The 22,956-nt window shown below is 39.9% G+C and overlaps 3 protein-coding genes across 5 annotated transcripts in view; 1 reads left to right on the plus strand and 2 right to left on the minus strand.

Annotated features, from left to right (window-relative positions):
* Positions 1-22,956, minus strand: part of LOC129743754 (centrosomal protein of 164 kDa) — a 71,302-nt gene that overhangs the window by 46,909 nt on the left and 1,437 nt on the right. Inside the window, exons 2-3 of one of the 3 annotated variants that reach the window (XM_055735898.1) lie at positions 2,419-2,720; positions 1,978-2,089 (exon numbers count right to left, since the gene is read on the minus strand). In XM_055735898.1, the coding sequence (XP_055591873.1) occupies positions 1,978-2,089; positions 2,419-2,500 (194 nt within the window). In that variant the 5' untranslated portion in view covers positions 2,501-2,720. Of the gene's footprint in view, positions 1-1,977; positions 2,090-2,418; positions 3,162-22,956 lie in introns of those variants that run through there. The other 2 variants (XM_055735896.1, XM_055735899.1) reach the window with 2 other exon arrangements.
* On the minus strand, positions 9,931-17,039 carry LOC129743756 (uncharacterized). Its single transcript, XM_055735901.1, has 3 exons — positions 16,938-17,039; positions 16,638-16,826; positions 9,931-10,877 (listed from the first exon to the last, which is right to left on the minus strand). Exons 1-3 carry the CDS (start codon positions 16,999-17,001, stop codon positions 10,786-10,788), a joined length of 345 nt encoding a protein of 114 aa, XP_055591876.1. The 5' UTR covers positions 17,002-17,039; the 3' UTR covers positions 9,931-10,785.
* LOC129743755 (uncharacterized) lies at positions 17,808-18,552 on the plus strand. Its single transcript, XM_055735900.1, has 2 exons — positions 17,808-18,030; positions 18,129-18,552. Exons 1-2 carry the CDS (start codon positions 17,888-17,890, stop codon positions 18,415-18,417), a joined length of 432 nt encoding a protein of 143 aa, XP_055591875.1. The 5' UTR covers positions 17,808-17,887; the 3' UTR covers positions 18,418-18,552.

The raw sequence follows: 22,956 nt of genomic DNA on the forward strand, positions 1-22,956 counted from the left end.
TTTCCTTCAGGAATTTTATAAATTGGCACAAAACCCATCAGCTCGGTTCCACAGACGAAACAAAAATGATGTTGATTTTTTCAGTACAAAATATTTAATTTTCCCATACAAACCTAAAAGTTCAAATTTACTCATGTAAACATTACTTACAAAAATTCTGCAAAAAATCATGGATGAGTTTGGAGCAAGACGAAGCTTTTAAGACCCCAGGGTTTGAGAAATTCAAAAATGTCCCCAAATCGGCTCAGTCTATTGGGCACACGCTGCGAAGAGATGAAAACGAGATTTGCAGAGAAGCGCTTGACTGGAATCCAGATGGGCATTGAAGAAGAGGCAGGCCCAAAAGCTCGTTGCGGCGTAGTCTAGCCGCTGAAATCCGCACAGTTGACGAGAACCTCGGCTGGCAGCAAGTGAAGACGCTGGCTCCGGATCGCCAGCAGTGGAGATCTTTCATCTCAGCCCTATGTGTCGGTCAATCGGCGCCGGACCCTTAGGTAGGTAGGTATAGATATCCGAGAAATTTTAAGCAACGACAGGGAAGCTGCAGAAATTTTTTTAAATTTTCTGAAAATAAGTAAACTGTATGATGCAATCTAACGAAATATTTACCAGAGACGAATAAACTGAAAAAATTAAAAGTCTCTCTAATTAAATAAAAAAAAATCATAATTTTATTTCAGAAAAAAATCTAGGTACAAAAATAAAACTCTTCGACCAAAATTCACAATGAAAATTGAACTTCAGAGTTGATTAAAAAATAGAAAAAAGTTTTAAATTCATAGCAATGATAGTCAATAACTTATTTCAAATATTTGCTTTTTCGAACGTAAAGTTGCAAATGAGAATAATTGAAATTTCGATGTGTCAACCTTGCTCAAACCTTGTTATGAAAAAGCTAAGGAAAAATAGATAATTTCCTCGCAGGGAAAATTATAGATTCGCACTCGATTTAGTTCAATGAGATCAAATTGGATGAGAAGGGGCAATGTGCACGATCTATGTCCCTCCTCACGATATGAGCCCTTTTTTCACTAGAAATTAAAGTTGATGTTATTGGCCGATTTTTTTAAATTTCTAAAACCACGCCTAATTAAAATGCCGTGAATTAGACTGTCTAAAACTCTTTTAATGCCAAGGAAATTAATACTATAAAATTTAAATCGATGTGATAAGTAGATGACTCGAATATTAATTGGATGACTTTTCTCTTGGAAGATAGAACGCAAGATTAAAACAAACTAATGACGATTAACGGCACTAGTATCGCTAAGTAGAAATTAGTTTAGCTCCGACTCCAACTTGCGACCCTTCTAGTGAAAGGGCTTGACTTGTAGATGACGAAAATTAATGTCACGAGTTCGCTAGACAAACTACTAGTGTTAGTACGGCTGGAAATTAGTTTAGCTCCGGTTCAACTTGCAATCCTGGACCCCTCTAGTGAAAGGCTTTGTTCAAGAGAAATGACTACGTGTCAAACCCTTTCACTTGACTGGTCGCAAGTTGAAATCAATTCAAAGCAAGTTAAACTATGTTCTACCGGTACTAACAATAGTAGCTTGTACTAGCTGACTAGTGACACTAGTTTTTTTTTCTTTTTTTTTTTTAATGCAATATTGTCGTGAAAATGCACCCCATTTACCATTTACACACACTCATCACAAATTTGAAGTTAAACGTGAAACGGAGTTCGTACGGAATCCGCTAGTAATTATAATAAAAAAAATATTCAAAGAGGAATCCTTACTGAGAAAAGTAAATTTCAATAATCACGCAATGGTGAATTCGAAACTACCTCCTTGATATTGATCGGACCCAAAATTGTTCATTTTTTTTGCTCTTCAAACCAGTCAAGTGTCGCAATTTTAGGGAGGCTGTTGAACGAGCAGAACTTTTACGAGGAAAAAAACGCATTCTCCATTCATTGGAGTCCTATTGGAAGACTTGAATGATAAATAAAGCTTTTCAAATTAAACTTACCAAGGTTTCCAGTTTTCCGGCAATGGATGTAGTAAACCCTGTCGAGCCAGGTAGATCAGGTTCGTTTCGGTGCCCGGATCGATACCGATTTTGATAGCATATTCCAATATTTCTAATAATGGATTTTTTTCCATCCATGTTTCGAGCATTCCAAGATGAAAATAGAAGAAAATAGGACGAGAAAAAACTCCAATCAATAAACGCTGCAATATTTTGGCTTCCAGCTGAACAAAAGAAAATCTTCCGCAGACACCCAAAGCAAACCATAAATCTCAACTAAAACTGGACAACAGATAGGACGGAAAAACCATTCACAAAAGAAAACATCCTTATGTCATTGATTTTTCATGCTTTCCAATTCATTTCGGTGCTTGGGAAGATCAGTTCCTTTTAACATTTGCTCATTTTTTTTCATTTGCAATTTTTTCCAGTTTACCGTACCTTCCTTCGACGGTTCGTAGGTTGAGTAAAACACCTCTTCCTGATTTCCGCTGGTGCCATCGAAAGCCGGATACGAAGTCATAATCCACACAATCCGGGATGGCCTATTTTCCAACCGCTCTCTGGAACGATTCACGAACGATGGGGTCAACTTTTCAGCACCGCAGTTTGAACCTTACACTTCACTGCTTTCCATCATGGGATGGAAAACGCTAAACTTTTCACTTTTTCCGTAAAATCACCCTGATTCAGGTAGGGATATTTCACTATCGCGTACGATTAGCAACCAACAAAACTAGCCTCTTGCAAAAGTAGAAAGGTCGAATCAACGCCCCGAAATTTTCTTCCATTAAAAGTGCTTGCTTCCATTCACCTTAACTGAACAGAAAAATTAAAAAAAGAAATTTTCCTTTGTGTTCCGCAGGAGTAAAACCCGTCTATGACCCGATTGGGCCGAACGTCAAACGATTTGTGTGTGCAAAAATCTCTGACTTGGATGAAATTCCTTCTCGGCGTGGATGGATGGTCCCACAAACATGCCGAACAAAAGCCGAAGCGGAAAACGGAAGTGAGTTTGAGTGAGCGAAGCTTGTTGAAGTGCTTTCTGCCGTGTGTACACACAGAGACGGAAAATGCGTTACCTACATGCTTGTTCGAAAGATTAGAAGCTCTCTGCAGAGTAATTCTGTACGAAAGTATTACGTACACTTTCTCTTGTGATTTTTCACGAATGGCGAAATGATTTGTCGGATAAGTTTACGAATAATGAATAAAATAATTTTTTTTGGAAAATGTTTTCAAAAGCACCGTCAAAGAAAAAAAATCCAATAATTTATCTTCAAGTGTAGCTTTCGATAGAAAGGGCAAAGTCTAGAACAGAGCTTCGGGAAAATTATGCTCAAAGCTTACAGACTCTGTGAGTTTCCTGATCATTGCGCATGCGTCGAAACCATATGGAACAGTTGAAGATTTTGCTTGAGCTTTCAAACGTTTTACTTGGCAATAACCTGCTGCCTGATTAGATATTGTGAAGAAAATTTAGATTCCTTATCACCGTAACCATTTTGACGATGCAACTAAATAAATAACAAAGTATTTACGAATAATATTGGAATATTAGTAATAAAAAATCTACATTAATTTAAATAAATATATTTAAAATATATAAAACTGTACATATATAACGTGTTGCATAAAAAACGTACAGTCACAGATGGAAGTACTGAGAAAGCTCATGTCATTCGAAAAGTTGAGCTGATCATATTCGCACATAAGTCCCATGTGTGCAAGGTACAAATGGTTGCATCGGAAATGCCTAAAGTTTATCTTTTTTCTAGAATTTCTCCCTACAGTTATTTTTATTTCTACAGAACCGTTTCACTGTTGTTAAAACCCAAGTATAAAATTCTATATTCTAATTATTATTGCGGTGAGTATAATGTTAGTAAGTATCATCATTTCCTAATTGCTTAACAGCATTTAATTTATCAATGTTCCATATATTCTTCCCCAAATGACATAAATTCATATTTAGGTCTTTCCATATTCAAAATATTATATGAAGCGTTTGGTAGGGATCTCCACGCTTCATTCCTCCCCTGTATCCTGTATCTTTCGCGGTTTTCATCACATGGTTGGCCTGGCCGTAGTAATATCTGCAGTGTATATGTAACAGATAATACGCTGAAAAGAAAAATGAAAGACGCAAGTCTTTTATTTTCCAGGATGCCTACACGTTTTGGCCATGTTGATGTAAGAAGAAGAAGAAGAAGAACCGTTTCACTGTTGTTTCTAATTGTTTTAAATTATCATCAGACAACGAAATTGTCCAATATTGCAATCAAACTTAGATAATTATCAGGATCTCTATTGCGCGTTCAATTTTTCAATCATTTTCTAAGTACAGTAAAGCTTAGTTCTTTTAGAAATGAGACACTTTCTTTTGCTTATATCTCGTTTAATATGAATCGGACATTAAAAATTTAAACAGCGTTTTGCTGCCTGTAAAAAGTACTATCCTACTCATTTTTTCAAAATTTTAAATTTATGTGTTTTTGAGATATTAACGATGCGAGAGAAAATGAAAAAAATAATGTTGCACAGTTTCCTTCAAAATCTATCATTATCAAATTGGTATCTGACAAAACCGTTGATTATTCAAAGAACTACTGCGTGTGAGTGGTGGAGAATTATGCAAACACTCTCAAAAATGTTCACAAAGTTCAAATTAAGCATTGTAGTAAAGCTCATGATCGGCAAACTACGATTAAGGATCATCTGGGAAGTCAAGTCTCATACCAGCATATTTAATCTGGAATACGCGAAAAACTAAGGGTGGAACGCTGAAATGTCCAAAAAAAAGTTTCTCCGACAAACTGATAGTGTTGCCTAGTAATGAGTCTCGAGTATATTAAAGTATGTATCTGCGGGTTATTTTGTATAAAATATAATGATTTGCCAAAATTCTGCTCTTGAAGAAAAAAAATTATTTTCAGAACGAAAACTTTGGTTTTCGCTGTTTTTAAAAGCATAAAAAGAGTAATCTTGTATGTACCCTTCGCAACCTACGATCAATACTAACCGATTATACTTTAAGTTCAATCTCATGATGGTTTCATTTCGTTATTGTCAGATTTTGCCAGCAGAAATTTCATTAAAACGCTTCAAAGTGTCTCAAAAATAATAAAGTTTTGTTAATTTTGAAACAGCTTTAACCACTGAATTGCCCTCAGTTTCTTTTAAAAGATAAGTATTGGTCCGAAAAGCAACAGAAATTGAAGGAGGAAGATGTAGCAACCTAAAATTCAGATTAGACGAAGTATAAGTTTGAGAAACTGATCAATAGCATGACTGAAAAAAAGTATGCGCCGGCCGATGGAAGATATCAAGAATAAAGTAGATTTTTTTCTTACAAAACGATAAATATTTTTTTCAAATTTTTTTATGAATTATCATAAGACAACCTTCATTTCCTTTTATAGAAAGTAGGTATTTGGTTCAAACGAATGATTTTCGAAATACACGCATTCTTAACTGTACCATTTCTAAAAGAACTAAGCTTTATAATGCCTGCCTATAACCATTATATCTAAATAGAAAGAAGTACATATCTGGTATCAAAATTCAAAACTATTGATGAAACATTACGTACAAACATTGCGGAAAAGTTAACCAACTAAGTAATTAGAACTATTAAATATAAAATACAATTAAAATTTTCTTTAAACTGTTACAATTATCTTCAAAATCAATGTTTAAGAAAAACTCAAAGAAGAATATTGAAATAATTTAAATTGGACGCTTGGTACGTTATTTTTGTTGTGAAGACATCACTGCGACCAGTTATTAGATCTTTTGTAGCATTACCCCGCGTTATTTTTTTTTAACTACATATATATGCTTCCAGACATGGCCGTAGGAACGAAGCCCAAACCCTCAGAACTAAGACCAAATAAACCTCGAAATCTTATCCACATTCTCGTACCAGGTCCACAGTACTACCACAGAGAACAGACGTACAAGCTCGAACAAATAGTCTTCAGAAAAGTGTGTTAAAATTCAAAAGCAATCAGCAGAAAAATACGTTAAAAATTGACTGGAAACAGTGCCATCTGTTGCGCCGTTCAAAAGTTACAAATCAACTTTTAAGTGCTCAGTTTTCGAAACGGCGTAATCGTATATCAACTCATGAATAAATTTACCAATATCTCAGTTAAACGAACGGCTTCAATTTATTGCTTGATAAATGTGATTATTAAGAGCTACTTTTAACTTGGCAATATTTTACATTCATATTTTAGTACTACTGCGGCACAAATAACTGACAACTTTTGGATCAAGCTTTCGCATTTCTTGAACGATTATCGTAGTCAGAGGAGGCATCGGCTATGTCCAGTCAAATAAGAGCAATTTTGACGATCATTCTCACCCAGCAGTACTGATTCTAGGCATCTCAAGCGGGTTTCATTCACATATCACATTTGCATCCCATTGTTCAACATTAAATACTTCTTGCAAGTTTGAAGAAAATAGCGAACTTTAGGATACATTTTTTATGCAACATGACGAATGTGTTACGAAGCTCCAACAGAAATTTTCTTGAAACATGCCTAGTAGCTCATTCGACCTGTTTGAAACTGACTCAAATTTTGTTGTTTTGTTTTGACAGTTCTCTTTGGTGTGTTTGGAGACATCTGGTGTCCCAGCCAAAAAACAAAAATTGGTTTAAAAAGGAGGTTGGAATTTTTACACAAGTTCCGTGGGCTAGCTTGTACGTCTGTTCTCTGTGGTACTACTACAGTTTTTCAAAAAAATTCTCACTTGTTGATAGACATTTGAAACTGTACTCGAAAATCAATGGTTTTCACAAAAGAAGCTGATGGTACAGTACAGTCCTTAAAGCATGGATCACGCAAAATCTGGACGCATTAAAAAGGGTCTATCTCGGAGCTATGAAAACAAAATAAAAATGTTTTGTACTAAAAATGTAGGGTTTCTATTGCACTTCAAAGTAAAAATAAGAAAAAAATCATTCCGATGTTGTTTTGATGAAATTTCGAACTTTTCGTCGAGAACCACTCATCATAGTTTGGACACCCTATTCACTGACCTCAGCGGCCATTTTGTTCCACAATCTCTTCATCTCTGTTGCATCACGAGTCGTCCTACCATTCCTCTTCATCTTCTGCTTGACAATTGCCCAAAATTTTTCGATAGGGCGGAATTGAGGGCAGTTTGATGGGTTAATGTTCTTTTCGACAAAATCCATCCGTTGGCCCGATACCATTGTACATACCCCTTAGCTGTAGTGGCAGCTTGCCAAATCTGGCGAAAACTTTACTGGTCCTTTGTGAGATCTAATGTATAAAAAAAAACGTTTTTTAAGGCACTCCTCCTAGTACATTTCGGAGTCCATGGTCATGTTTTTCACAAAAATCGGGGTTTTTCGTCCGCAGCTGCAACTACCTTGCCTGTGTCTTCGAGACAAATGACCAACATTACAAGGGCTATAAAATTAGTTTTTTTTTTTGAAAAATTGATTAATCCACCAAGCAGTGAATTAGAGAAACTAACTCTTTTAATATCCATTTTAGAGCTATATTGTCTGAGAAAAGCTTTTAGCTTCTGCTAAAAGCATCTGCTTCAAAAGTGTTTGTATCTAATTCTACTTCCGTAGAAGGCGTCCTTACTTGCGAAAATTTGAAGGGAGAGTGTGGAACTTATTGGTGCTTTCGCGAAGTTGTTGTAGACGATGAGTCCGCTCGCTGGTCAAAAATCGCTGATTGTAGATCAGCAACAGCGTCTGCCGCGCCCACCCCGAACTCCTGATGTACTTCTGTAAAGATGCGCTGCAGGTGGTCAGGAGCAGTGGGTAGGCCCTCCGATGCTAGCATCATTTCGATGCTCGTCGACGTCATTCCTTCAATACAGACAGTTGCCGGCTGGTCCTTTAGGAATGCAAGATACATACGGACCACTTTCATGATTTTTGGGTCACGTAGTCTTGCCTTCAAAAAACGACCGTCTCCTTCCAACGATTGTTCAGTGAGGCGGACAATGGGAGGACGTAAAGGATCTAGTTCGAATTGGCTGCCGTCATTGATTTGTGGTAATGAATTGTTCAATTCCTTGGATTCGTGGTCTTTATGCCTCATGACGTTAGAGTGATCTGCGTTGATTGTCTCTCCTTTTCTGAAGCTGATGAACCGTGCTTTTGATGTGGTCGTTGAAAGGCCCGCAATAGGATGTTCGATGGATGATGGTGGACCAGAAAATTGTGTTTTCGCCATAGCCAGTAAGTTTTTGTCTAGTGGTAGTTGTGGATGGTTGCTGCTGTTTCTATGGTTTTTGTTTCTGTTGCTGTTGTTGTTATTGTTGTTGTTCCTGTTATTGATGTGAGTAACGTTGTGCTTGATATTGTTGTTGCTTTTGTTGTTCGTGTTGTAGTTGCTGTTGATATTGTTGTTGTTCTTGCTGTTTTTGTTGTTGCTTTTGTTGTTGTTGTAGTAATTTTGTTTGTCATTGGCATAATTTTGTCGTTTTTGGTTACGTTTCTTTCGACGAGATTTTTCAGCAGCTTTTTCTTGGAGTCTACGAGAGCGTTGTTTAGCATCAAATTGTGTCCAGTCAAGCTTCCAGTGCCATTTGTTGCCCAAAAATCTCCATCCAGGGGATGTATGGTCATTTTTAGGAAGAGCGCTTTTTTGGCTGACTTCAGCTAATTCTTTTTCCAGAGTCTGATGAGGTATTATGACTTCTTGAGATTTCATCTGGAAGTTGGAAATAGCTTCTGACACTAATTTTACCTCCTCAAGTATATGAAGAATGCTGCTGTCCGTCCCTTGGGGAATTTCCTGCTCCGCTTCCTTCATTGGTGTTGCAAGGTCGTTCCTAAGGCAATTTAGCCGTTCGTCCAAGTGCTTAATTATGTTGGCTGAAGTAGTTGAGTTTGACTCGTTGATGTGTGTCATTGTCATATTCAACTGTGAGTCATACGCCTTCATGTGCTTTCCGACCGCGCTGCACATGTTTGAGTTGTTTTTATTTACATTTGCCAACGTTTCTTTTACATCGTTGAGCAAGTGCTCGATGCTGTCGAATAATTCTGAGACTAAGCAGAATTTTTTTAGATCAGCAGCGATGCGATGGTTAGTGTCCGTTTGTGAATGGATTGCATCCACTAGTTGCTCCTGTTGATAAAGCAACTTTCTTACGTCCACTTCCTTCCGTAAAGTTGGTTGGCAGTCGGCACACATTGGTACCATAAATGCGGAGATAAAATGCTCCCGCTGTCTTTTGTAACCAGTGCGTGGGTGAGAAGCCCAAGGTCAGTGAGAATCGTCGACATAAATGTAAATGTGCACAGGAAGCGCTGTGGGGAGTGGAGGCGGACCGTACCCTACACCACCGACGCCATACGCAAATAATGGCTAGGTAATGGTCGAGTAAGATGCTGACCAACAGAGGGCGCTGATTGAAACGCACAGATGGGCAGCCATAGGCGGGCTTCGAAAGCGGCGCAATGGGGCGGAATCCCAGGACGGAGCCGAAAGTTCAGATCCGGGGCGATGACCTACAGCTACGAGAATCACTCCACAAACAACGTCCATATCATACGGTTCAACCGATAGTGCGAACAGTGAAAAATAATCACACTACAACCAGGACCCCTTTATGTTTGTTGGATTTATACCCTTCCACTGGAGGACTGCAGCTAGTCTGGAGAAAGCCAACGGTTAAGCGAGGCAAATCTCAAGAGGCCCCGTCACGACAGCGTAGCAGTTCCCACCACACCCAGGCAGCCGTCAACGCCGAGTGGTCCGACAGTACACCACATCCAGGTAACCGTCAACACCTGGTGGTCCGGAAATCGGAAGGGTCAGCCGAAGAAGAGCCACGCCAAAAGTCCACCGGTTTACTCACCTTGCGCCGCAGCGTAGTTCAACGGAAGTAGGCGGAAGGGAGTGAGGTGCTGGGGCAGCCCAGGAGTTCATCATTGGCAGTCATCGTCAAGGTAGGAAGAGTCTACGTTTTTGTGAAATCTTAGTGGTAGAAACCATCTTGTCGACCCATCAACCCAATAAACAACAAACGGGGAAAGTTCGTGTTCACAAAGCTCCGTGTTTTCTTGTGCTAGCTAGAACGCGGATAGCCGACCCTGAGGCATATTGAGGGGGGTTCTTATAGATGCTGGGCAGGCTAACTCACCCTTAGGTTATACTTGGCGCTCAACTAAAATAGATCCGCTATTTTAGTTTGTGCAGGGAAACGCTTGAAGTTTAGTAGTTATTGGTTTTTGCAGAAGTCTCTGGGAAAACATCCGAGACCTTCTGGACCGCCTTGAACAATTTGTACAAAAAAGGCTACGATTTTGGGTCGACAACGTGGACTGTTTTGAAGGGGTCTTGGTTCATTTAGGAAGAATAGAAAACCAGCCAAGTTCAATGAGAATCGAAGTTTGAAGTTTTTGTTTGTGGAGTTGTTAATCAATAACTTTATAATAATTTGGTTGTAAACTTAGTAAAATTTTAATTGTTTCGTATTTTAAAGCGGGAAAAAGTTGAGGCAATAAAACACAGTGCTGAAACTTGTTTTATTGATATTCAATTAAGCATCGTGATTTTAAATTAAAAAAAAAAGAAGATTACTTACATTAAACATTTGCTGAACTAAATCTACGGTAAACTGGGCAGTTTGAATTAAAACCATTGAGTTTTGTGTACAGGTGTAGTTGAGTTTAATTGGGTTTTCAGTTGAATATCAGCTGTGTTCTTTTATCGTCCATATTCATGTCTTCCACTGAGCAATTCCACGAAATGGAAATGGCACATCTGCTTCTCCAGTACCAGTCGATGAACGGTGCCCATCTCACAGTCGACGAGCTGGAACATGAATTGGTTCTCCGAGGCGCAACGGTTTCTGGTACACGGAAGCAACAAGAGCGGTTGTTGAGGTCTTTGCTGAAAGAAGAAAAACAAAAAAGCGATGTTAGTCATGCATTTATTGGGCTATCGACAATTCAAGAATTGGAGGTATGCGTTGATAAATTGCAAAGTATTAAAGGTCATTTGGACAAAAGAAACTCTAAAAAAGCCCCTGAGCAAAGTTTTAAAACAAGGCTCATCCACCTGCTGTTCCGGTTCAGTAGATTACAAAAAATTGCAACGGGTTCCTATTTGGACGAAATTGCTACTGCTGCTAGTGAGTGCGTGCGCTTACTCAGCGTGTTTTTTTCATTAACTTCCCCTATTCCAGAAGTACGAAGAGCTGAATTAGAGCTCATCAACAGCACCATACATCAACTTCGTGCTGAAGAGGAAGAAGGTGTGGGTGTAACTGAGCAAGAAGTGGCACCCTTAAGGGAAGTTAATCCACCGAAAACAGCGGAAGCTATTCCAATTGAAAGCAACTCACAGGGTCAAAACAAAAATGATTTGGAGTTAGTTCATCTAAACGTGCCAAGATCAGAATTTGATAAAGTGGTTTTAGAAAACCGGCAACTAACTTCGGTTGTTGACCAACTTGTTAAACGCATTCAAATCTTAGAAACTAACTTGTCTAGTAAAAAACATGAAACGCAATTTAAAACGGCACTTGAGACACGTTTGGAAGAGCAAAAATTAGAAAGTAGTGAAAAATCAGAAAAAGAACCCATAAACTTTTTAGACTGGATTAAAGAAAGAAACGAATCCCTAAGTAGCGTAAAGAGCTCAAACCAAAAAGATCATGTTGAAAGAAACATTCAATTGAACAATTTGGATAACTTTAAACAGAATATTTCTCGCGATAATCATAATAAATTGCCAATATATAAATGGAAAATTACATACGACGGGCTAGACAACGGTAGATATTTAAACGAATTTCTAAAGGAGATAGAGTTTAACGCCAAAGCAAACGGTTTTTCAGAAGTTGATTTACTCCAAAACGCGCATCACTTGTTTACCCAGAAAGCAAGATCGTGGCTGATGGAGATAAACGGTGATAGCCAATTAGGAAGTTGGGATGAATTAGTCAAAGAGTTAAAACAAGAGTTTTTGCCCTATGACATCGACTTCGTGTTCGAAAGACAGGCCAACAATCGCAAACAAGGCCAACGCGAAAAATTTCAAGATTTCTATCTGGAGATGGCAAGAATTTTTCGTGCTATGTCTCAACCATGGCCGGAAAAACGTAGATTTGAAGTTCTGTTCCGTAACACGCGTGAAGATTGTAGAATCGCAATGCTCGCCGCCAATATCGATTCCATCGCGAAAATGAAGGAGTTCGGGAAGAAGTTCGACGCGATAAATTGGCAAGCGTATAAACGGAAGGATAGCAGGCCGGGGTTTCGGTCGGAACAAATTGAAGAAGTCAGTAGAGTGAGATCTGAAACACAAAGTAAAAGTAACAACTTTCAAACAAGAAACCGTTATGCGAACAATCCCAATCAAGAACGTAATCGAAATACGGGCAGAGAAAACTCGCAATATTACGGAAAATCAAGTTTTGAGAACCGTGGTAATGATATCAAAAAACAGGAAAAGAATAATTCTTACTCCAATAATAATAAAACTAGAGATAGCAAATTTGAAAATCCCCAACCCGGCACTAGTCAAACCAGTGCTCTCCAACGGATAGTGAATGCTTACATTCCGTTAAAGCGGAATGTATGCATGAACTGTCACGAGGAGGGACATAAGTTTGAACAGTGCAGGGAAAAATTAAACGTGTTCTGCCAAAATTGTGGTTTTCCTGGATTCCTAACCAGAGACTGTCCGTATTGTGAATTAAAAAACGCCAAGAAGACTTCTCAATGAGGCGAGATAGTCTTCAAAATACAAAAAGACCTCACAAATCTTCCCGAACATCAGACCTTTTAGAAAAACTAGGCTTTGCACAAGTGAAGGAGGACGTTACGAAGGACAATGAGATAGCCTCTATGCTCGTCACCCTAAGCAACGACCCCAGACCTTTTGCAAAAGTAGAAATATTTGGAATTTCGGTCACCGGTTTGTTGGATAGTGGGGCAGCTAAAACAATCCTCGGAATTGGAGGAAAGAAATTAATTGAAAAGCTCAATCTGAAGATCAAACCATCGAAACTGTCGCTAAAAACTGCCTCGGGACAAAATTTATCAGTAGTAGGGACTTGTGACATTCCGATTTCGTTCAATGGCCGGACGAAAATCCTCTCAGTTGTCATTGCACCAGATCTCAATCGTCGTTGTATTTTGGGATACGACTTTTGGCAGCTGTTTGGAATACGACCGACCATTGACGAATTCGTTGAGACCGTGGAACAACCAGAACCAGAAACGGAGTCTCAGGAAGAGGACGAGATCAACGATGAGCAAAAATCTCTATTAGATGAGGTCAAAGGGAGGTTCTTGGTAGCAGTGCCAGGGGAGTTAGGATCAACACACCTTATGGAACACACAATTGAAATCAAGGGTGAGTTCAAGGATGCAGATCCGGTTCGTAAGAATCCGTATCCTTGGAGCCCCGAGATACAGAAGAAAATCCATAAGGCTGTGGACAATATGATTCTGGAAGGTATAATAGAACCTTCAGAATCAGATTGGGCTCTTCCAGTGGTTCCTGTTACTAAAAAGAACAGCGAGGACGTCCGCTTGTGTCTTGACGCTCGTAAGCTGAACGAAAGGACAAAAAGGGATGCCTACCCTTTGCCTCATCAAAATAGAATTTTAAGCCATCTCGGTCCCTTCAAATTTTTGTCCACCATAGATCTCACCCAAGCATTCCTACAGGTCCCATTAGCAGAACAGTCGAGAGACTTAACAGCTTTCTCAATTCCCGGGAAAGGCCTCTTCAGATTTCGGAGACTGCCGTTCGGACTCATCAATTCCGCTGCGTGCCTTTGCAAGCTTCTCGACCGCGTTCTGGGCCATGGAGTGCTCGAACCATATGTATTCGTTTATTTAGACGACATAGTGGTCATCAGCCAGACATTTGAAGAGCACATCGAAAGGTTGGCCGACTTGGCACAACGGTTAAGGGCAGCTAACTTGTCCATTAACCTTGAGAAATCTCGATTCTGCTGCAGAGAACTGCCCTATTTGGGCTATATCCTTTCAAGAGAAGGACTCCGGCCTAACCCGGATCGCGTCAAAGCGATCCTGGGGTTTGAGGCCCCAAACTCAGTGCGATCACTACGCCGATTCCTCGGTATGGTCAACTACTACCGGAGGTTCATCGACGGATTTAGTGAACTCACTGGACCATTGACGGATTTGTTAAAAAACAAACCTAAAAAGGTTCAGTGGAGTCCTGCAGCAGAATCAGCATTCCGAGCCATCAAGGAAAAACTCATCACCGCGCCCGTAATGGCCAATCCGGACTTCAACCTTCCGTTCAGTGTCCAAACGGACGCCAGCGATGTTGCTCTTGCCGGTGTTCTTACCCAACGTCAAGGGGGGGAGGAGAAAGTGATTGCCTACCACTCAGAAAAGCTACGAGGAGCAGAACTGAACTACCATGCGGCGGAGAAAGAAGGTCTAGCAGCTCTTCGATGTATCGAGAAGTTTAGGTGTTATATCGAAGGTTCTAGGTTCACTCTAGTCACCGACTCATCGGCGCTCTCATTCATAATGAGAGCCAAATGGAAATCTTCATCGCGGCTGAGTAGGTGGAGCATCACCCTCCAACAGTATGACATGGAGGTAAGGCACCGGAAAGGCAAAGATAATGTCGTGGCTGATGCCCTATCTCGATCCATCGAATCGATAGAATCGACGGAAGACGCTTGGTACACAAACTTGTTCAAAGCTGTGGAAGCCGACCCAGAAAAATATTTGGACTTCCGGATTGAGGGCAACAGATTGTTCAAGTTTGTGTCCACAAGATCGGATGTTCTGGACTATCGCTTCGAATGGAAAGAGTGTGTCCCTAAACTTGCCCGAAACCGTCTCATGAGGCAAGAACACGACGAAAGTATGCATATTGGTTTCGAAAAATGCCTCGCGAAAGTCAAACAAAGGTACTATTGGCCCAGAATGTACGCTGACTTGAAAAAGTACATAGCGGGTTGCGAAGCTTGCAAAGAAAACAAGCACTCGACGTTGTCAGTTACACCCGAAATGGGAAAACAGCGAATCGCCTCTAAACCCTTCCAGATTATCTGTATGGATTATATACAGTCTCTTCCCCGGAGCAAACAAGGCAATGCACACTTATTAGTGGTCATGGACCTTTTTTCTAAGTACTGCTTGCTTGTTCCGGTGAAGAAGATTGGCAGTACAAGTCTGTGCAATATTCTGGAAGAAAGGTGGTTTCGAAGATTCGCTGTTCCCCAAATCGCTATAACTGACAACGCTTCGACGTTTCACTCAAAAGAATTCAGGGAATTGTTGAGCAAATACGAAGTCCAACATTGGGCCAATTCGCGCTACCGAAGTCAAGCTAATCCGACGGAACGATTAAATCGAACTATCAACGCGATGATTCGTTCCTATGTTCGGATTGACCAAAGGTTGTGGGATTCAAAAATCAACGAAATTGAATTTGTCTTGAACACCACGCTTCATGGCTCAACAAAATTTACTCCCCATCGAATAATTTTTGGCCATGAAATGGTCATCCGTGGCACTGATCATAGATTGGAAGATGAGGAAGAAGTCGACGAAGAAGGTAGGGTGAATCGAATGCGAGAAGTCTGTAAAAAGACTCATGATTTTGTGAAGACAAACCTTAAAAAAACCTACGAATCCACCAAGAGCCATTACGACCTCAGGCACAAGAGATATTCGCCAACATTCAATATCGGGCAAAGAGTGTTCAAACGTACCCACAACCTATCTTCGGCAAGCAAAATATTCAACGCGAAACTTGGTCCACAATATTTGCCCTGCGTAATCGTGGCGAAAAAAGGTACCAGTTCCTACGAGGTATCAGACCTAAAAGGTAAACCCTTAGGAATTTTTTCGGCTGCTGATTTGAAGGCATAATAAAAAAAAGACTTTTCCGATAAAAGAGAAGCAAATAAACTGAAAGCTCGTTTTGTTTAAAAATCAAATTGCAAAACCGAATTGAATAATCACCGTTGTGAGAAGAAACAGGAGATCATAAAAAGCGTTAAAATTAAAAAAAAAAAAAAAAGAAAAAAAAATTATACTATGCAGAAATGATCAATACCCTCACAATGCACCCCCCCCCCCCCCCCCCCTTCAATTGCAAATGAATTCATCAACCCGTATGCAAGCTCATCAATATCGCATCTGAGTCTGCTTAACGGAGATGGATAGTTCCAAAAGCACTACGGAGGGGTCTGCGAAGACATTAAAAAAACATTGGTTCCCGATTGAATAAGCGTTCCGTTTTAATTTTGCGATTCATCAAAAAGTTTGGACATCTAGAAAGTTCAGTTAAACATTTGGATCGTAAAAGAGTTTTAATCCTGAGACAGTAACTCATTACAGAATCAAAATTTCAATCCAGGAAAAACAAATCGGTCAATGTTGCAAACAACATCCGCAATACTGTTACAATTATGATCCGCATATGGAACTTGCATGCAAGTTCTCATTAAAAAAAAAAAAAAAAAAACATCGCAGCACCAGCAGCAGAATGGCATATAATAATCAAATCATCGCAATTCTTAAAAGAAACAGAATAAATAAAAAGTGCAATTGCACGACCATTTCTTCAGCAAAATTTGAGCCCAACATAGGAATTAACATGTAATCCCTGGGCAATTTAAAAAAAAAATAAACCCAAACTCACCCTGTAACTTTGTCTCTGCTAAAATCCAGCCCCGTTGCAATTCCTGAAAATCCAGAAGACTCAAACTGCCTTTCCACCTGCTCCCTCGAATGGAGTGTAGGTTGCCGTTCGTCATATCCATGGCGTACATACATTTCCATAAAATGGTCATTTTTCGGAACCCCGGTCCCGGTGGAAATCTGGTCCAACCTGAAAGATAGTGAAATTTTACAATAAAAGTATGATTAGGATACTGGGAAATGTGCACAATTTCCCACAAAGACTGGAAAACAATTTAATAATTGTAAGGCGCCCACTTACCCGAAGGAGTTTCCGGATTCCATCCGAGTTCCGGTGGTCCGAACATCCGCAGCAAACTTTCCATTGAAACACGTTGCAAATGAATATCAATTTGACAGGTGCACGATAGTTTATTGAGCGAATTGAGCTACACGCAACTGGCCGTTTTTTTTTATCGTTTTAGTACAAAGTAACCCAAATTCAACTCCCAGTATAAAAAAATGTGAAACGTCAGGAAATTATGTGGCGTTATGAAAATTAGCTGTGTATATGTTATTTATTATTTATTTTAGGTGAAATTAGCTTTTAATTATTAAATTTAAAACGTTTTAAATAACTATTAGATTAATTTTGGTCGTAATAAGTAAATGTCGCTTTGATTCTCATTGAACGGGGTTATTAAACAATTGTCGTGGGATCGCTGGAGACCGGAGTTGCGAAACGTTGATGGTCAGTAGAAGGCCATAAACCTTTAAACTGCGTGGAGTCGATTTAATTCGATGATGATACCCTATGACCCCGACCCACAAGACATTGGGAATTGGTTTCTCTTTTCGGACTGAACGGCGTAGGCTTCGACAGGACATAAGCGTTTAGACTTGTCTTCGTAAAAAAATGGTACTTTGTCAAGCTCCGGGAAGGAAGTGTCTGGTTCAGCAGGTACGCAACTGATATACTACTTCAAGTGTTATAAACTAAAAAAATATTAGCTTGCTAATATTTTTTTTACCCGAGCCGTGCGAGAGTGTAACCAGTGCGTGGGTGAGAAGCCCAAGGTCAGTGAGAATCGTCGACATAAATGTAAATGTGCACAGGAAGCGCTGTGGGGAGTGGAGGCGGACCGTACCCTACACCACCGACGCCATACGCAAATAATGGCTAGGTAATGGTCGAGTAAGATGCTGACCAACAGAGGGCGCTGATTGAAACGCACAGATGGGCAGCCATAGGCGGGCTTCGAAAGCGGCGCAATGGGGCGGAATCCCAGGACGGAGCCGAAAGTTCAGATCCGGGGCGATGACCTACAGCTACGACAATCACTCCACAAACAACGTCCATATCATACGGTTCAACCGATAGTGCGAACAGTGAAAAATAATCACACTACAACCAGGTGAGACGTGATTGCCGCCCCGGAATCCTAAGGGATGATGAACTGGCCCACTGGAATGGTTCCTAATCCACTTTCGTTTTGTCCCATTGCGCCAACAGGACCCCTTTATGTTTGTTGGATTTATACCCTTCCACTGGAGGACTGCAGCTAGTCTGGAGAAAGCCAACGGTTAAGCGAGGCAAATCTCAAGAGGCCCCGTCACGACAGCGTAGCAGTTCCCACCACACCCAGGCAGCCGTCAACGCCGAGTGGTCCGACAGTACACCACATCCAGGTAACCGTCAACACCTGGTGGTCCGGAAATCGGAAGGGTCAGCCGAAGAAGAGCCACGCCAAAAGTCCACCGGTTTACTCACCTTGCGCCGCAGCGTAGTTCAACGGAAGTAGGCGGAAGGGAGTGAGGTGCTGGGGCAGCCCAGGAGTTCATCATTGGCAGTCATCGTCAAGGTAGGAAGAGTCTACGTTTTTGTGAAATCTTAGTGGTAGAAACCATCTTGTCGACCCATCAACCCAATAAACAACAAACGGGGAAAGTTCGTGTTCACAAAGCTCCGTGTTTTCTTGTGCTAGCTAGAACGCGGATAGCCGACCCTGAGGCATATTGAGGGGGGTTCTTATAGATGCTGGGCAGGCTAACTCACCCTTAGGTTATACTTTGAACTCCGACACAGGCAGCATGGTATTTTTTATTGCAGAATTCGCACTTCCAGAGAAAGCGGTCGTCGTTAATGCTGCACGAAATAACACCGCACGGCATGTTTGTAAAATAATTGTTCAACGCGATACACTACTTTGAACGGTCAAGAACTCGCGACGTTGTCGGTTCGTAAGAAAAAAAAATATATACAAAATTAATTGCGGAGCAAAATGCAAACGCGTCCGCGCCCGAAGACTGTTCGTGGCGAAAAAAAATCTATTCTATTGACATTTACACTATGAAGATCACAATTGGCGCTTTGAGTTGTAAATAGTTTAAAAGGTGACACTTTTCTGATTGCAAAACTGTAAAATATGTAACCGAACTCGTCCAAACTCAGAAGATATAACCAGTAAAAAATTGCTAATTTAGTTAGGCATTTTCACGATATCTCGCTCAAACTTCAAAAATTTTAAACAGTACCGTGAACGGCCCTAATTCTGCGCAGTTAAGGATTTTTCAAATGTTTTATGTTATAAAAAATTTACCTTTCAATGAATATCCTCAAAATTTTGTATACAGTTGGGCTAACTAACAAACTTAACGGCAAAAATAATGAGAGCTCGATTTTGGAACAAAAATGTGGATTATTTATAACATTTGGAAAAAATGCAAGTGGCCCTTATTCTGCGCACTATTTTCTATTTGTTCCTAATTCTGCGCATATGTCCCATATTCTGCGCACCCAAATAAGACCAATATATCACTTCGTATTGATAAGACCAACATTTAATTTACTTAAAATGTATTAAAACGCATTTTTTACGCTATTGCAAATTGCGAACGCGTTTTGCAAATTATGAAAAAGGACCAATTCAATCCTTGGGTCTTTGAAGCTTATGTGACATTTTCTTTAACAATTTCTTACAGATGCTTTTTTTCCTGCAGCTCGCTTACCAAATATTTGTTGACCAATCATGTTCTTCGCCGGATCTGGTCAAACTGACTTGTTTCGTTGGTGTGCAGTGCAGACTATTACGACATACAGAAGCAGTTCCGGCGGGCCACAAAATCGCCCCAGCAGGGGGAACTACGCGCTGCTTCATTTGGCTTACTATCAGTGAGTATCAGTTAGTCAACGAGTGCGAGTGAGCGGGTGAATCTAGAGAAGCTTAGCGTAGTTCCCCCAGTTGGGGCGATTTTGTGGCCCGCCGGAACTGCTTATGTATATCGGAACAGTCTGTACAGTTGGAACTGAACGATTAACACGCGAACACGATAGGGAACGGAAATCAAGATTTTCTATTTTTTGTCAACAAAACATGTAGATTAGGGATTCCTAAGAAACTCCCAACAACTTTACGGATACCCTATCTTCATAAAACTTATTAGAAAACTGTAATTAAAAGTCTCCTAACTCCCTGCATTCAATTCCTTGCAACTTTAACATCAGTTCTCTCCGGTGCTTTTCATTCTGCGCATTAGGAACATAAGTAAACAAATGGTGTCAAATTCTGCGCATTGCTTAAATCATTGTTTTGATTTGAAAAACCATTTTTATCTAAAATTTTTCTGGCAGTCATTTTCAGAATGATTTAATCTTTCACGTAAAGGCATTTCCAATGAGAAAATTCTCTTCAACACTGTTTAATTTGATCTTTTTGTTTTCTAACACTTAAGCTGTACTGCTAACGGCGGCCATTTTTCAACGTTTGCTTCCTACATTTATTTTGATTTATTCGATTTCTCGCGAACAATTCATCAGTTTTCAAAATAATTGAAAGCATTTTGAAGATAAACAGTAACTGAAGAGATTCAGCTTGTTTCATGGATATTTTGTTCATCACATCTTGAAATATTTCTGTTTGAATATGAAAATGCGCAGAGTTTGGGACTGCGCAGAATAAGGGCCGTTCACGGTATATTCAGCAAAAGTGTGCAACTTTACTGTCTCTAAAATTCTTTAAATTATATTTTATATGGAAAATCACTTTCAAAAAAGTTATGTTGATAAAACTGAAAATTGATATTTTTTAAAAAATTGTCATAACTTTTAAACGATTAATGATACAGTGATGATTTCTTTACCAAAGTTGTTAAAATTGGTACAAGTTTAAAAAATTTCTCAGTCAATATAGCTCTAAAATGGATATTAAAAAAAATAGTTTTTTAACTCACTGCTAGTTGGATTAATCAATTTTTCAAAAACTAATTGTATAGCCCTTGTAATGTTGGCCATTTGTCTCGAAGACACTATAGGTCTAAAACGCATAGTTTCGGCAGAAAAAGTTTTAATCGCCTTTTTCATGTTTTAACCCTGTTTGCGGCGGTCGTGGCTGAACTGGCTAGGTTTCTTGAGAAGGACAGAAAAGCGACGTATTTGCTGATTTTGTTCATTCACGATGACCTGCTGGACCTCGTACGGAATAAGAAGACGTCGAAGTACATTTGGACTTGCCTGAAGAACGTTTATTCAAGGAAATCCGTTTCGTCGTAGACCTTCACCCGAAAGCAACTTGCGAAGCTGAAAATCGTTGAGAGATCATCAGTGAAGAAAATTTCTAGGTTCACGGGAGAGTGCAGACGTTGCCAAAAGAAGGGACATATAAGGTCAAATATTGTCGTGTCAAGCTGACGTCGGACGGAAGACCTGAAGCTAATGCTGCAAGTGGAGGTAAATCAATAGCCATTAATGACTGAATGGAGTTTTTCCGAACGAGAGGCGAGTGTTGTGTCCTTTAAATTGGATTCGGGGGCCACGGACCTCCTCGTGAACGTGAAACACTGAACGTTACTTTGAATAAATCGGAAGCAACTGTGCGGTACGACGGCAAGCTGATGCGTACGTGGCGACCTTCACGAGCTCGATTTGGTCCTCGATACTGTGGTGATCAATATGAGTGGAGCTGTGCGCGGTAATCCATGGCACCGTCGAATCCAGAGTTTGTAAGCACGACATGGTAACAGGTTTTTCTGAGGGACCAGATAAAATGGATTTTTTTTATGAATGTGTTCTTAGAAAGCAGTGCCGAGAACCATTCTCAGGTACCAGAGTACGTGCTTCAAGACCTTTAGAAAGAGTTCACTCCGACGTCTGTGGTCCTATCACACCGCCAGCTTGGGATGGTTATCGGTACTTTGTCTCGTTTATTGACGCTTTCACGCACTTCGCAATAGTGTTTCCCCTCAAGGAGGAGTCCGAGGTATTCCAACGGTTCCGAGAGTACGAAGCGATGGCAATTTGGAGTTTTACGTGTCCAAAAGGATCCAGATTGAGCCAACTGCAGCGTATACACCACAGCAAAATGGTGAACGATTCAATCTAACAATAATCGAATGTTGTCGATGTTGTCCGAATCCCGAAATACGAAGTTCCTATGGAACGAATCGGTTTTGGCTGCGGTTTACCTAACCAACGGAAGTCTAACGGATGCTCTACCTTGCCGGAAGACCACCTCTTCGGAAACGTGGACAGGCCACAAGCCAGACCTGAGCAAAATTCGCGTTTTTGGCTGTAAAGAATATGCATGGATGGAGGCGCAACAGAGAAAAAAACTTGATCCTAAAAACAAACTCGCTGTGATAGTTGATTATGCTTCCGTAGCTGATCTACAGCCTTTTTCCGAAGCGTGTTATTTCCATTTTTTTTCTAAGACTTTGAATAACGGAAAACTGAAGTGTTGTAGGTGAATAATGTCTGAAAAACATAAAACTAATAAATTTGGTAAAAGTCGGTTGAGAAATAAGATATATATATTTAGCCATTTTAAGCGAAGAGCAAATTGACACTCAAAGTTTGATTAGGCAGTTTTTTTTCTGGGCTTTCCCTATGCCTCCATAAAAAAGTAATGAGGCAAAACTAAATATTTCAAGAATTCATTGAGGTTCCCGATTTTTTTTTATTTGGATGCAGCAGAATAAAGTTACAAGTCGCCAAACTTCTAATAGTGTCATATTGATTAGGGTTAAAATGGTATGAAAAGGCACGAAGAAGCAGTAATTTTACACTTGCTTCAGAATAAAAATATTCATGTTAATTGAAATATTTGACTCAAGAAACTTCTTGAAAACAGCAATAGCAATTGCTACTTGCTAGTTTTTTATTCAGCTACAATCATTTATTTTTACGTTATTCAAAGTTGAAGAAAAAACGAAAAATCATACTTCTAAAAAAAGGCTGTACATTAGCTATCAAACTCTCAAATAAAATACCACGTAAAGCATAAGCAAGCTAAAGCTATTAAAAAGCTATTGTATAGCTTCTTACTTAAGATTGCTAGATTGCCCTG

Source organism: Uranotaenia lowii, chromosome 2 (genome assembly GCF_029784155.1).
Source record: "Uranotaenia lowii strain MFRU-FL chromosome 2, ASM2978415v1, whole genome shotgun sequence".
In the NCBI taxonomy this organism is placed as follows: Eukaryota; Metazoa; Arthropoda; class Insecta; order Diptera; family Culicidae; genus Uranotaenia; species Uranotaenia lowii.

Excerpts from the sequence above, each read along its gene's own strand:
- LOC129743755 (XM_055735900.1), top strand. The coding sequence starts at position 17,888 with ATGGGGCGGAATCCCAGGACGGAGCCGAAAGTTCAGATCCGGGGCGAT. Across the intron at positions 18,031-18,128 it reads AATAATCACACTACAACCAG|GACCCCTTTATGTTTGTTGG; the intron begins GTGAGACGTGAT and ends TTGCGCCAACAG.
- LOC129743756 (XM_055735901.1), bottom strand. The coding sequence starts at position 17,001 with ATGGAAAGTTTGCTGCGGATGTTCGGACCACCGGAACTCGGATGGAAT. Across the intron at positions 16,827-16,937 it reads GAATCCGGAAACTCCTTCGG|GTTGGACCAGATTTCCACCG; the intron begins GTAAGTGGGCGC and ends ACTATCTTTCAG. Across the intron at positions 10,878-16,637 it reads AGCAGAGACAAAGTTACAGG|CAAAGACCTCAACAACCGCT; the intron begins GTGAGTTTGGGT and ends TTCTTCTTTCAG.